Source organism: Pterocles gutturalis, unplaced genomic scaffold (assembly GCF_000699245.1).
Source record: "Pterocles gutturalis isolate BGI_N339 unplaced genomic scaffold, ASM69924v1 scaffold24806, whole genome shotgun sequence".
In the NCBI taxonomy this organism is placed as follows: Eukaryota; Metazoa; Chordata; class Aves; order Pterocliformes; family Pteroclidae; genus Pterocles; species Pterocles gutturalis.
Window position 1 is genome coordinate 1 of NW_010103671.1, and position 13,749 is coordinate 13,749.

The 13,749-nt window shown below is 55.1% G+C and overlaps 2 protein-coding genes across 2 annotated transcripts; one reads left to right on the top strand and one right to left on the bottom strand.

Moving 5' to 3' along the window:
- Window positions 1-1,415: 1,415 nt before the first annotated feature.
- On the top strand, window positions 1,416-5,586 carry LOC104471456 (cyclic AMP-responsive element-binding protein 3-like; the record flags this gene model as incomplete). The annotated part of the gene is made up of 9 exons (XM_010086803.1): window positions 1,416-1,553; window positions 1,636-1,909; window positions 2,116-2,228; window positions 2,444-2,536; window positions 2,909-3,015; window positions 4,291-4,359; window positions 4,508-4,592; window positions 4,730-4,811; window positions 5,225-5,586. Coding segments are annotated over 9 exons (1,323 nt in total), but the record flags the coding sequence as incomplete, so codon positions are not given.
- Window positions 5,587-9,965: 4,379 nt separating this feature from the next.
- Window positions 9,966-11,539, bottom strand: LOC104460360 (avidin-like). Its single transcript, XM_010086802.1, has 4 exons — window positions 11,468-11,539; window positions 10,715-10,925; window positions 10,477-10,609; window positions 9,966-9,999 (listed from the first exon to the last, which is right to left on the bottom strand). The coding sequence occupies exons 1-4, from the start codon at window positions 11,537-11,539 to the stop codon at window positions 9,966-9,968; spliced, it is 450 nt and encodes a 149-aa protein (XP_010085104.1).
- Window positions 11,540-13,749: the final 2,210 nt, after the last annotated feature.

Here is a 13,749-nt window from a genome sequence, read left to right on the forward strand (position 1 = left end):
TGCCGCCTGCCGCTTCCTGCAGAGAAAACCCTCGGCGCCCAGGCTCTGCCCGGCTGCCCTTCCTCTCGCCGCTGCGCTTTCTGCTGGTGAGGCTCTGCTCGCTGTGCCGTCCGAGGACAGCCCCACGCACCAGCTTCCTGCTCCCCGGCGGCTGGCACAGCAGCCCTGTGGCTGCGGTCAGCCCTGCCCGGCTGGCTTTGGTTGTGGTGGGGTTTTTTTGTTTCTTGTTTTGTTTTGTTTTTTGTTACGGTTTTGTTTGTTTTTCTCGGGCTGTACCACCTCCCAGGTAGATGTGAAAGCTTAACAGTGCTAATGGGGAGGTGTGACGGGTGCCCCCGCTCTGACTGGGTGAGCTGTGCTTTGGTTCAGGCGTCACCGACAAGCAGTCCTGGGGGATACCAACCCTGCCGAACAAACCTTGAGAACTCTGCTAGGCTGCATCTGCTTAGGGACCAGCGGGTCTAGGCCTCATCTTTTCGGGAGAAAACAGCACCAGCCCAAACTGGGACTAGACAAAACTAAAACTGCCACAGCTGCACAAACACCACCACAGGGTTTGACTACGAGTCCTTCCCTTTACGCTACAAATGCCTGTAGCCCACCTGGGCCCACTGAGCTCTCCTGTAGGGCAGCGGGCTGCATGGCAGTGATCTCCCCCATCAGCAGGGACGTCTGCTCAAGGCTGAGAGACCCTTCACCCAGCATCTGATATTGCCAGTGAGGCAAGCGGCATTTTACTTCCGGCCTGAAAGTATATTATGTGCTAGTGGCATTTTATATATATATGTGTGTGTATATATATATATTTCGAACTATACCTTAATTATTAGAAGTGTAGTAACTAGTAGATGTTTGACCACTGTCTAAATTATTGTTTAAATTGCTGTCAAATCGCTGTTCAATTACCTTTCAATTATCACTTAATCAGGATTTGATTACCATTTCATTTTCATTCATTCAGTCATCTATTTATTATCATTTGATCATTGTTTAATAGTTAATAAAACCCTTTTAGTAACCCCACGACGGTGACTTCTCTTAATAATCCACCTGCAACAGGAGACTGGCCCCGCTGGCTGTGCACTGAGGGTACGGCACCTCCAGTTTTCAGTGGTATGGCACATGCTCTCCAGGGCAGAGAGTCAGCAGCCTTTCCACTTTCCCTCTCCTTCCTGCAGCTTTTGCATTCTGGTTGGAGTGTGGCTGCTGTGGCTGGGTCTCATTAGTCGGGTGGGGAAACTGGTGTGCTGGTACCATCAGTGGTGGTATAATAGCCTTGTTAGGGAAGTACTTTTGGGCTGGTTGTCACTGCAGAGCCCTGGCAGCTGTTGCTGTTGCTTAGGGGCTGAGGGACATCTTGAAGGAGTGCTGATATCTGCCCTGGTGCCTGTGCTCACTTTGGGTGTCCTGCTCAGATGTCCTGCCTAGGGGAACTGCCTGCCCTGGCAGATGAGGAACTGCTTGACTTCCTCTTGAAGGATGATGCTCCCTGCCCTGAAGTCCCAGGGGAGGAGAACGGTCTGCTGGGAGACTGGGGCCTGCCAGCACCTGAGGTGAGTTCTTTGGGAGGAATCACTGCTGGGTTGTGGTTCGGGAGGTTTGGCTCTCTGATGAGTAAACGCTTTTTCTCCGCAGCTCCTGGACAAAGAGATGGATGACTTCATCGGCTCCCTGCTGAGCCCCTTTGAAGATGAACCAGGCACGCTACAGGGTTATTCACCTGCTGAGTGTGACAGCGGCATTTCTGAGGATCAGCATCTGCCCCATAGCCCCAGCAGCAACTTTGCTGGCAGCCCTCGGAGCTCAGACGTTGTGCAGGTTGATCACAGCTATTCCCTCCATCAGGATTGGCCAGTGCTGGAAAGCGTGAGGTCTGAAACAGCAGAAGGAGACGTTTCCATTGACCTTGGTAAGTGATGTCTGTGGGCTCCTTTGGTGCTGGCTACAGAGAGACAAGCAATCCCACATTAGGATTTTTTGGGTGGGTGCCAAGCAGCGATGGAGAAAGCTGAGTTTAATGGCATTCTGCTGCTGTAAAATTGTGGTTTCATGCTGCTCAAAGCTGGCTGGTCACGTGCTGCCTCACTGAGGCCCAACTCTCTCTTCCTTCCCCAGGGACATGGACAGATTTGGAAGGCACAAGCAAGGCGCTCGAACAGAGCCCCAGTTTCCCCGTGGCTGTTGCTGTGGATCCCGGACCCCAGCTTGTGCCTGGAACCATCATGCAGGTACTGACTGCCATGCGTGTGGGCCCCAGCCTTTGCTTCTGCGCCCATCTCCCCTTCTCTCCTGACTTGCCTGTGAGGGATACCTCTGAGGAAAGCATGATGCTGCTTTGGGAGAGCTAATGCTGGTTCTGTTTGCTTTCTTCATGCCCTGTCTGCCCTGGGGTGGACTCCCCTTACTTGTCATTCTCAGCGGATGTATTTTTGCTGTTTTCTAGTCTGACTTCCCAGAGCTGGTCCTGACAGAGGAGGAGAGGCAACTCCTGGAGAAAGAAGGTGTTTCATTACCAACCTGTCTGCCACTGACCAAAGTGCGTCCTCGCTACAACCTGTCACTCCCAAATAGACTTGGACCACTTGAATGCTTCAGCCAGAGTAGGGGCTCAAAAATACAGGATGGTGCCTTGATGAGAACATTGTTGCCCAGGTGCCGTGTTCAGTGGCTTGTGAGCTTGCCTAGTGGCTTGTGAGCTGCATGTTTTTCATCTCCCTTAGCTGTGCCTCAGTTTTGCTACAACGGGGAAGCTGCTGGCCACATCACCAGGCCTGAGTTTGCCTTGCAGCTCCTGCAGCTCATTCAATGGTGTGGGAGGGACAGAGGATGAAAGCACATGGGATTTATGCAGGATTTGTGAAGGGTGGATCACCAAAGCCCTGCTAATAATGAGAAATGATCCTTGCAGGCTGAAGAGCGGCTTCTGAAGAAAGTGCGTCGGAAGATCCGGAACAAGCAGTCAGCTCAAGACAGTCGTCGCAGGAAGAAGATCTACGTGACTGACCTGGAAAAGAGGTACAGGCACACAGCAGTGTTACCTGACACTGAGGAGGCAGGTTCCTATAGGGATCCTTGGCAGAATGACGATGGTGCTAAATCGTTGTTTCAATTAAAGCTTTGTTTTCTTAACATTTTATGATTAGTATAGGACAGAATTTATGATTAGAATGGCACAAGATTTCTACCAGCAGAATCAATGTAGTACAGTCTATAAGCAGCATAATACAGAATTTATGATACAAGTTAACTTATAGTTGCTTATCACCTAGGTCCTAGTACACAAGTTATGATTTCTAATCACCCGGACCCTTTGCAGATTGGGTCAGATCTCAGTACATTGCTGTATCAGTATAACGATCGTAATCTAGACTCAATAATTATGTAAAGTCATTCCCTCAGTCCTGGGAGGAAGCGGATGATGGTGGAGGTGTCCCTGGCCGGGGGGGTTCCGGGTCTCACTGTCCAGAAGCAGCTCTAGTCCAAGCTGCCCCTTAAAACTTTTAACTGCTTGATTTTATGGACAGTGCTCTGTGCGCTGTTACACTTCCCTGCTCTGTGACAGGGACATAAACAACACCTGGGACCTTCAAGGCCAGAAAGGAAGGCAGTAACTGGCCTGTTGCCCAGGAACCTTGAGGCTGGTAGGGAGGGGAAGAAGAAATCTGTTTGTTTTGTCTGCATGGTGCACAGGACCTTCAAGGCCTGATAACGAGGGGACGGGAACAAATGCATGACCCACTTGATCACAGAGGATGGCTGCTCACCCTGTAAAATGGCGTTAGTTGTGCTGACAACATTGCCAGGGGTTGGGAGCAGGGAGTACCAGTCACAAACAGCTGGGCAGGCCACCCTGGGCAGAAAGTGAGGCTGACCTTTCGGGCAGCAGCTCTCTTCAGGGAGCTCAGAAGCTTGGGGCATAGCCTGCCCTGCGCTCTTACGCCTGGAGATGGCCCAGAGCTTGCTCTGTTCAAGCCAGGTGCTGGCCTGCCAGGTCAGGCTAGTTTGCAATACAGCCTGATGTTGTGGATCTGCAGGGCTGGTGTGCCACTAGGAGCAAGCATCCTTAGGGATTAGTCTGATGCTTCTCTGCAGGACTGGGCAGGGTTCACCCCTACAAAATTTGATGGGAGATGTTCGCTCTCTGGGCTTTGCTCCCAGGAGGAATTTTATCTGCCTGAGCCACCTAGAGATGGTGGCTGATTACCTGAGGAGAGACTCTGGCGAAGTCCCTGCTGTTGACTGACAAAACCTCTCTGCTCTTTCCCTGTGCTGTTCATCTTTCCTGGGAAGGGTGGCAGTCTGCACAGCTCAGAACCATGAGCTGGAGAAGAAGGTGGAGCTGCTGCAGAAGCAGAACATGTGAGTTGCTGGACGTGGCAGGAGATGTGGTGAGGAAGGCTGTTCCTCTTCTGATTGTGGTCTGTCCTTGCCTGCAAAGGGGGAGGAGGGGAATGTGCAGCTCTTGGTTCAGCCACTGCACTAACCTGCGTTGCCTGCTCTCATGCAGGTCGCTGCTTGAGCAGTTGCGGAAACTGCAGGCCTTGGTGAGACAGTCCACCACCAAAACTACCACAGCAAAAACCTGCATCATGGTGAGTGTCTCCAGCCCCATTGTCTATGGAGAGGGTCTCTGCTGTACTAATAAATTTGGGAGAGAAATTTTTATTGTGGGTGGGATGCTATGCATGTCCTTTGCTGAGGTCTTTGCTAATCTTCTTTCTGTTTCCAGGTTGTGATTCTGTCCTTCTGCCTCATTCTTTCCCCCCGCATCTGCTTGTTTGGGAGCAGAGAGCCACAGCTGGAGCTCAGAGGTGAGTGCCTGGGGGCTGAGGCGTGGCTCCAGGGCAGAGCGCCTTCCTCAGAGACAGCCTGAGCTCTGGAGCACCTCCAACCCAGCAGCCCCTTGCCTGGGGTGACCACTAGGTTTGGCTTTGCTGTCTCGCACCAGCTCTGGAGTCTTCCTTGGCCCTCTTGCAGAGGCCCATCTCGGGGCAGGGCCCTGGGCTAAGGGTGGTACCAGAACTGGAGGGATCCAGTCCCTCTCAGGGCATGAGCTGTGCTTGTGCCTGGCAGCTGTGCAGCGTGTCTGCCCCCCACCTCTGCTGGGAGGAAGCAGCCCTAGTTGAACCATTTCTTTGTCTCTCGTGGGCTCTGCAGTGGTGCGTGCTCAGAGCAGCATGATGAGACACTGGGAATGACAGCGCTGGCTCTATCTCTCTTGCAGTGCTGTCACGGCAGATCCGCGAGTTCCCGAACCAGGTAGCACCTGTTGTCCAGGAGGATGCTGTGCTGGAGAGCTTCAGCCCAGAGCCTGAGGACCCCTCGCTGTTGGGCAGCCTCAATCAGTCATGGGAAGAGGGACAGAGTCTACCCAGCCCCGATCCCAGATCTTCTTTCAACAGCAACTCATCCTCCGATCCTCCTCTGGGGGCGGTGGGTTCTGAGCTGGGCCCTCCCCAGTCTCTGGAGCTGCACTCCCAGAGCGACCTTTTGCAGGCAGCAGTGGCATGGAAAGCCAAGAGGCAGGAGTGGGTGGAACGCACTGCCACAGTTGTGGTCCAGCAGCACCGTGCGGATGAGATGTGACCACCGCCGATTCCCGCCTCTCGGGGTGATGCCATGCACCCTGCCAGGCAGGGATGAAGAGACCTTTATTAACAGATAATCTATCAAAGCAGATTCTTCTGAATACTCTCCTGATTGCTGGCAGCTCAGAGCATTTACCAGGGAGGTACCGTTTTAGGGTTGACCTGTTCTGACACTTTGTTCTATATCTGAGATGGGGTAAGAAACTCTGGGAACTTTGCTATAGCTGGTGACGTGGCCTGCAGCCCCGGGTGCATCCTGTGGCTCATGAAGATGGGCTGTAGCATGGAGGGTGAAGGCAGCGGGGCCTGAGGTACCCATACGTGGTCTGACTCGATGCAGTTAGTGATAGAGGCTGCTGCTCTGCTTCTTCCCTGCTCAGGTGGAGGTGAATAGGCTGGGTCCTGCACTTCTTGGTCACAGCAAGCATCTGTCCCTTGTCCCTTCCCCTTAATCCTGTGGTGTTGCCTGATCTCTAGGAGTGAGATAGTGAGCTGACCTTCAGTGCCCACACAGGGAGTGGTCCTGCCATTGTAATACACTCTGTGTGTTGCCTGTTCCTGCTAGTTTTTGAGCCATGGGCACAGCTCCTGGCCTGGCTAGAGAAGGTAATGTGAAGTCCTTCCTGAGCTGTGTGTCCTTTCATTTCCCGCAGCCCCAGGAGCAGGGCTTCTGGGCATTGAGGAGAAGGCATACCTTGAACTGAACTGCTGAGGGGGGCGTAGAACAGAGAGCAGCAGAACTGCTTGCTCTTCTGAAGGCTTTCGTGGCCACAGGACAGTTTAAAAGCTGTGTCCTTGTATGCCTGAGTTTAGCTGCACTTTCCGGTGATGGAGAAAGCTGCCTCTAGTTGCTCCTCAGGGCTGAGCAGAAACACTTTGAGCTAATGAGTGGTGTCTTGCCTGGAGTGCAGCTTATTGGTACCTGATGAGCATCTCTCCTCATCCTTCTTCAGGACATTTCACAGAATCATAGAATGGTTTGTGTTGGAAAGGACCTTTAAAGGTCATCTAGTCCAATCCTTTTGCAATGAGCAAGCGTGTCTTCATCTAGATCAGGATAATAATAATTTCCTTATTAATAAATGTAAATAGATATTAATGATGTGTGACTGTGTCATCTGTAGTCGTTTCGATGAGGGGCCGGGTTGCAGGGTGGAGGCTAGGGGCTGCAGCGGGGGCTGAGAGTATTGTGGGAGGAACTGAGGGGAGGCTGTGGGATGATCACTCTCGCAGCCTAATGAGCCTAATGGAGGGAAATGCACATTGCTTTCCCTTCCCATGGCTGCTGCTGTGCAGACGGGCTTGTTGAGGCACGGTGCAAGTTTGCTGGGCAGTTGCTCTGCTCTCACCCCCTTCAAGGCTGTGAAAACACTCTTGAACCACTTTTGGAAACAAGTGCGTGCTGTGAGCACCCAGCACCCATCCGTGACCTGCATGCACCCAAGGCGCCGCGGAAGCAAGCGGCTTCCTGGGTAGGAAGCGCGAGGAGCCAGTGTCAGCCCCCACCACTGCTGTCATAACAGGGAGCTGCACAATCGCAGGAAGCTGAGCAGAGCTAGGGTGGTGCAACCGCCCCGTTCCTGTGGGGAGGGCCCTGCCTGCTGGGTGGGTTGCTAAATCGGGGCTGTTACCTGGGTTTGGTCATGATCACTGGGGTCATGGGAGGCACTAGCAGACCCTGAGCTCAGGCTGCAGAGCCCAGCTTGAGGTTTGGGGGCACAGGAGACCAGCAAGGCAATGGGTGTAGGCAGCACCGCACTCGCAGCCCACCTGGGAAACAAAGGGTGCTTGTGCAGGTGAACAGGATGTAAAATTGAATGTTATGTGTCTGCCCCAGGAGGAGAGACAGCCATGGGCTCCGCCTCAGGGCAGGCAGCAGCATGCTTGTGGCAGGCGTGGCCCCCCCCCCGCCGGCCGGCTCACAACCAGGGCAGACAGCCTGCCAGCATCCCCCCAGGACCTGCTGGACCATTTTTCCCTAGAGCTGTGTGTGGTGGCAGGAACGTCTAGGACTCCATCCTCCGTTCCGTTTCATTTTTGCAGTTCAAGGGCAGGGTCTGTAGTGCCATTCTTGTCACCTGGAGTCCCTGGCCCAGCATTCATCGGTATTGTAGGAGTCATCTGAAATAAAACACAGTGGTGTTCCCAGCAAAGCAGGGAGCAGCCACTGGAGCTAGTGTTTGGCCAGGGGTGATGGGGTCAGCACCACACTCTGCAGTGGTCTGACTTTTCTGGCCAAGTGTTGGGAGGGGAGATAGCTCTGGAGAGTGGGCAGGGAGCCAGGCGAGCACAGCGGGCTTCTCAAATGCAGCCGAACATGCGCTCGTGCTGCCCGGCACTGCCTGCACGAGCCAGTGCAGCCCTTCCATGGGGAAAGCTTGCGGCAGAGGCTGGGGTATTGCACAGGCCAGAGCTGGTCCCTGCACTACAGTGAGGACATGTCTGCACTGGGAATTTTGAGGACAGCTGCTCTGCAGTTTCAGCCCATGCTGTCCCAGGGCTGCTCTTTTTCATCACTTCCTATGTGCTCATGCTGGTCCCACAGTGGCCAGCTCTGAGCCAGCAAGAGGAAGGAAACCCAGCCTGGGCCTCACTCATTGGGTTAAAGGGCAGCAATGATAAAAATTCCTGGAATGAGTCCTGAGGCTTGAAGCTTGCACCTTATTCCCATCAGGGAGAGGAAGAGGAGGAGTCTGGTATTTCTGCAGCCCTCCTCCTTGCTGCAGACACTGCACGAAGTCTATTTCCCTTGCAGGATGCAGGGATCGGAGCGCAGGCTGTGTGTGCATCGGCGCTGCTTGAAGGCATGCTCAGCCTCGCACTCTGGCTGAGGTCAGCGTTATGGCTGCTGCTTGCCCTCCCCACCATGTTCCCTCTGTTATTCCCAAGGTCGACCCATATCCCATGAGTGTCCCAGCAAGTGCCTTCATCACCACGGGAGCACGCCGACAGACCAGACGAATTAGCTTTTCAGGGCAAAATATTCTGCTCAGCCCAGGGCAAGTCCTGTGTAGGTGTTGCTGAATGGAAACCCTCTCTTTTTTTTCTTGGTGACTCCCTGAATGTCAGTAGTGCCATCTCCTTTCCACAGTAGTGACACAGTGGAAGTCATGAAAGCATGAAATGGAATTTGCCCCCATGGGGGGCCTGGGCTGTGTGGCTGATTCCTCACGGCTTTAGAGGAATCAGGTTTTGATTCTTTTTGAAGGAACCAGGGTTTCTTGCAAAGGTGGGAATTTCAGTCACTAGCAGGAGTAAGACATATCCTCCTTTGCAAAGGAAACCTAAACGCTGCATCAGCATGCATCCTATTTTTATCCACTAGCACCAGCTGCTGGATATTGGTGGAAATAGAAAAACCACCAGAAATCTGAGCACCCAGTTAAAAGAGCAGCTGGAAATACAGTGATGAAGCCACTGCTTTCCCCCAGCTCCCAAAACTGGGCATCTCAGCGCCAGGGCTGCTGAACCCCCAAGGGAGCCAGTCTTGTCAGGACCACTTTGGCAAGGTGTCTGAGGCAGAAAGAAAAGAGGTTGGTCTGGGATGCCCAAAAAACCCCAGCCAGTGCCAGATGCGTCCTTCCCCTCTTCCCTTTCCCTGGTGACGTGTGGTGCATCATGGGCTTGGCTGGAGACCACCACAGGTGCATTGCTCAGGGGACATGTCCATGCTGAGGGGTCTCTCTTGGGACAGGCTCTCTGGGAGCTTTCTCCATCCCTGGGGCTGTTGGCAGCTGGCCACTGCAGTGCATCCGCTGGGGCTGGGAACAGGAGGCTGCCGGCTCTGCAAAAGCCATTTGTAGCTGCCCCGTGTTTGGGTGCCTGAGAAACTTCCTCTGCTCTGCTTGCATGGGGAAGGTTCTGCCTGGAGCCTGCCCTGCAGCCCTGGGACATGCTGCCCACAGCCTCCCACCCAGGCTGTGCCTCATCCCACCTCCTGGTCACAGCCTGGTTTTCCCCACACCGCTGGGAACCTTTTGGAGGAAGCCCAAGGAACCAGTTAACCCCAGAACAGCAGCAGATTTTCAGGTGCAGCACTGCTGCACAGTGCCAGGGAGGGGACCTGGGACAGCCCCCATCCCCAGGGACCCTCCTGCCCTCAGTGATACTGCACAAAGCTTCCCCGTGGGAGGGTGGCTGCGGGGCAAGACAAACCCTGTGGGTTTGAGGCAGGGCAGAAACCAGAGCCAAGCCCCACTTCCTCACAGAAACTCTTTATTTTGCACCTGGTGCCCAGCCTTCATGCCAGGCTGAATGTGCCTGGGAAAGCATGAACCTGCGGTCTGAGAGCTGCTGAAATGCAGCACGGGCAGAGCCTGGCTGGGGAAGGTGCTGTCTCTTTGCGGTCCTGGGTCTCTTGGATTTCCCCGCTAGCTGTTATTTTATCCGGGTGAAAATCCTGGTGCCAATCCTGTAGGAAACCCCAAATCACTGTGGTTCACTCAGCCAGGGTAACCTATGCTGTGGTGGAGGGCACAGAGGGGACACCCGAAGGAGGGCACAGTGTTCCCCACTGCCTCTCTGGGTGCTGATGCCCCTGGCTCTGACACCCTGCACTCTGACACCCTGCACTCTGACACCCTGCAGTGGCAGCTGTGCCAGGTGCTGGCATGGTGTCCTGCTCTCTCCCTGTTGGGGAGACTGCAAGGAGAGTCCCAGTGGGGTGCAGCTGGGGCCGGACCCTGTCCTGTGGTCACCTGTGCTGGGGCACACTGGGGATGCAGGGCTGGCCAGGTCACAGGGTTGCCCCTTAGCCCCTGCTCATCACCACTGACAAACCCATTTCACCCTCCCAGTCCTGCCATGCCTCATGCCATGGGATTTCTCCCTTCTTCAGCCCAGGGTACAGGAAAGCTTCATGCAGCGGTGGCTGGGACCTGGCACTCACCGCGTGCCTTTCCAATCCTCAGAGGCGCTGTGGGCTGCCTCTCTCAGGAGCCACAGGGTGTGCAGGGTCTCCTCCCCGTTGGTGCCCACATAGCACTGGCCCAGGAAGACAGTTGTCCAGCTTGCCTCTGAGTCTGGAAGGGTCCGAGGTGGTGTGAGTCAGGGTGGTGAGACGCAAGCCACCCCACCTACATCCCACTGCCATCCCTGCTGCAGGGTGATGGCCCCCTCCTCCCTACCTCGGAGCCGCCAGTGCACGGTGAAGGAGAAGGTGGGCTGCAGAACCAGCCCCGCGTCCTGCTGGGACCCCTCCAGTGGCGAGGTGAGGATTTCAAAGTTGCCAGCAGCAGGCCCCGGCAGGTAGGAACCGGAGAAGCTTCCGTCCTTGCCGAGGACAGACACGACCATCCGGCATCCGGCATCGCTCCGCCATGACCCGGAGAGAAGGCACTGCAAGGCCAGTGCTGTGGCTTGGGGTGCCTGGCCAGGCAGGGGGACATCCTACTTCCACCCCACCACCTTGGCTCTGCCCGGGGATGCCTGCAGCACTGGAGGGTGTACCTTGGACCCTGTGTGAAGCTGGTGCCACTGGCATCACCACCTCGGTGAGGGCGTCACCGCCTCAGCAAGAGCATCACACCCTTGGCACTGATTTCTTTCAGCCCAGCCACCGCTCTGGACTCTGCTGCTCGCACCCAGAGGAGAGGAAGTCCTCCCCCAGCTAAAGCAGAGGGTGTGCTGCTTGCCCTGCACGCTTGGTGGGAAACAGGGTTTCTCTGGCCACGGCTGTTTGCCTGTCTCTGGGTAGATTCCCACAGTGAAGAGCATCCTTGCAGGAGCAGTCCTTCCCTCCCAGCCTCTCCGCCACTCCCCCCAGCACTGCATGATGTTGGTCCCACCAGCACCAGCATCCCAGCACCAGCTCCCTGCTGAGCACCACAGCCCCAGGCTCCAGCCTTTGGGGTCTAGCAGGGTGCCACCCCTCCCCATACCTTCCTCTCCACCGGGGTGACGTGCGCTGCCAGGGCCAGGGCAAGGACCAGGGCGAAAGCACTGCTCCCCATGGCCGTGGGGCTGCGAGGCGCTCGGCTCAGCTCCCTTTATAGGGCTGTAACCAGAGCTCTGTGGGCACGGCGGGTGTTGGGCTGGCAGCCACCGGGAGGGTGGCTGGGTGGCAGGGTGCCCAGGACAGGACAGGAGAGGTGAGGAGGTCTGTGTGACCTGGGCAGAGCCGGAGGAATGCAGGGATGAGCACGGCTGTGCAGAGAGGCAGGGGCACAGATTTTTTTTTTTTTTTTTAAGGCCCTTATAGCAGCCTGGAAAGCATCAACTACATTTCTTGGGAATCTACCTCCTGTGCGTGCAGCCTGGAAATTATTACCTGTTTAAACATTTAGCTGCTCCCTGCTTTGCTGGTGCCGCTGCCTGACCAGGGTGTCAGCCCCGTGGCGCCAGGGCATCCCTGGCAGAGGCAAGCAGCAGTGGCAGCAGCGGTGCATGGGAGGGAAAGCTTGCCCTGCCTTCTGCTTTATCAGCAATATTTCCCCAGCATCTCCTGGATATCAACTGCTAATTTGGCTGCTTTTGCTTTTACAACAATTAGGGGAAGAAGGAACCACAGAGGTTACTTGGGTCTAAGCGAGTGTGTTTGCTTCATGCACCTGGCATGATAGCCAGCCTTGTGTTTGCACCTCTTCCTTATATTTGCTGCTCTTATGGGCTTTGGATGTGCAAAACAGAGTGTGCACTGTCTCTGCATTCTTGGGCTGCTTCTCAGATTGCTCCAGTGCTTGGAGCAAGGCATGGGGCAGTAGGCAACTAAAAATTAAGATGGGGTTCAGCTGTATACACACATGCCACCCCCAGGACAGCAGTGTCTGGGCACTGGATGACAGCAGGGTTGCATTATGAGTACTGGTGGGGGGGAGTCCCACCCTGGGGCAGCACCGCTTGGTGCCCATCACGAGCCCTGGCACACCCCAGGACCCCACTGCAGCTGTTGCTCAGCACTTCTCCCTCTGGTCCAGATGGCCCCAAAGGCTGGGGTGAGCAGAAACCTCTCCTCTCCTAACACATCACTCCTCCTTGTCACCTTTTATGGTCCCAGACTCACGTGCTTGTCATGGGTACCTGAGAAATTCCCCCTGAGGTATCTCTTGCTCTTGCCCTGGATGACACCCTCCATCCTTTTGGCCGGACACCAGCCCCTGCCTTTCTGCGCTTTTTGGCAGGGACAAGCCGCCCTGTTTGAGGTGCCAGGGAGGTGGTGGCCACCACTCCTCATCACACAGGGCAGCCTGCACCAGCCTCTCTGGAGCTGGGCCTGCCTGGACAGACTGTACAGCTAGTGTGCTGGCATCCCCAGGGGTGGGTTATGTTTGTAATGCTTCTGCAAAGAGGTTTCGTATTCACTCATGGACCTGCTAAAAACCTTGCATTGAAAGAACTGACTAAGCTTGGCGAGTGTCTGTAGAGGCACTGCCCAAACACAGTGTCAGAGAAGGGTGAAATGCCTGGTTTTAACATAGAGGGACAGGATGGGATGGGTTGGGGGCTTTGATTGTGCACATTTTACTTTGGGTGCCATGCAGTGCGAAGGAAGCACTTTACCAATATTTCACGTCTATTTCTCCTTATGAAGGCACTGCAAGGAAGGCGGCTGGATTCAGGATGCTGATGCCACCTCTCCCACCATCAGGCAGGTGAGGAGTGACGGTGCATGGTGGAAGTTCAAGTTAGGATGAGGTGGGAAATGAGCCAGAGAGATGCATGGGGGAAATTGGGAGGGATCCAGATGTCCTTGGGGAAGGGCAGTGGTGGCCAGCAGATAGTGGCAAGACCTCCCCTCTGCAGAAGTACTCATGGGGACAGAAGCTGACTCAGAGCAGGAGCGATGGCAGTTTTTAAAAAAGATGACCACAGCTGACATGTTTTTGTTTTTTTTTTTTAATGTGAGAGGCTGGTTTTTCTTGCTTTGGGGGGCTGGGCTGCAGCCTTAGTGCAGTCATGGGGCGGGTGAAGCCGCGTCCTCACAGGATGGGGACAAACCGTCAAGAATCTTTCCTTTCAGAGTACGTTTGCGCGTGAAGACATTGCTGCCCACCCTGTCAGGAAGCAGACAGTTCCTGTGGGATGACTTGCAGACAGGACCCACGCAGAGGTCTCCCTAAATCCCCCCCGACTTGCCCCGAGCAGCTGCTGGGTGTCCCCGGCCAGGGCAAGTTCCTAGACAGGAGGCTTTGGCATTCCCACTGCCAACCCACACTGGGGCGGG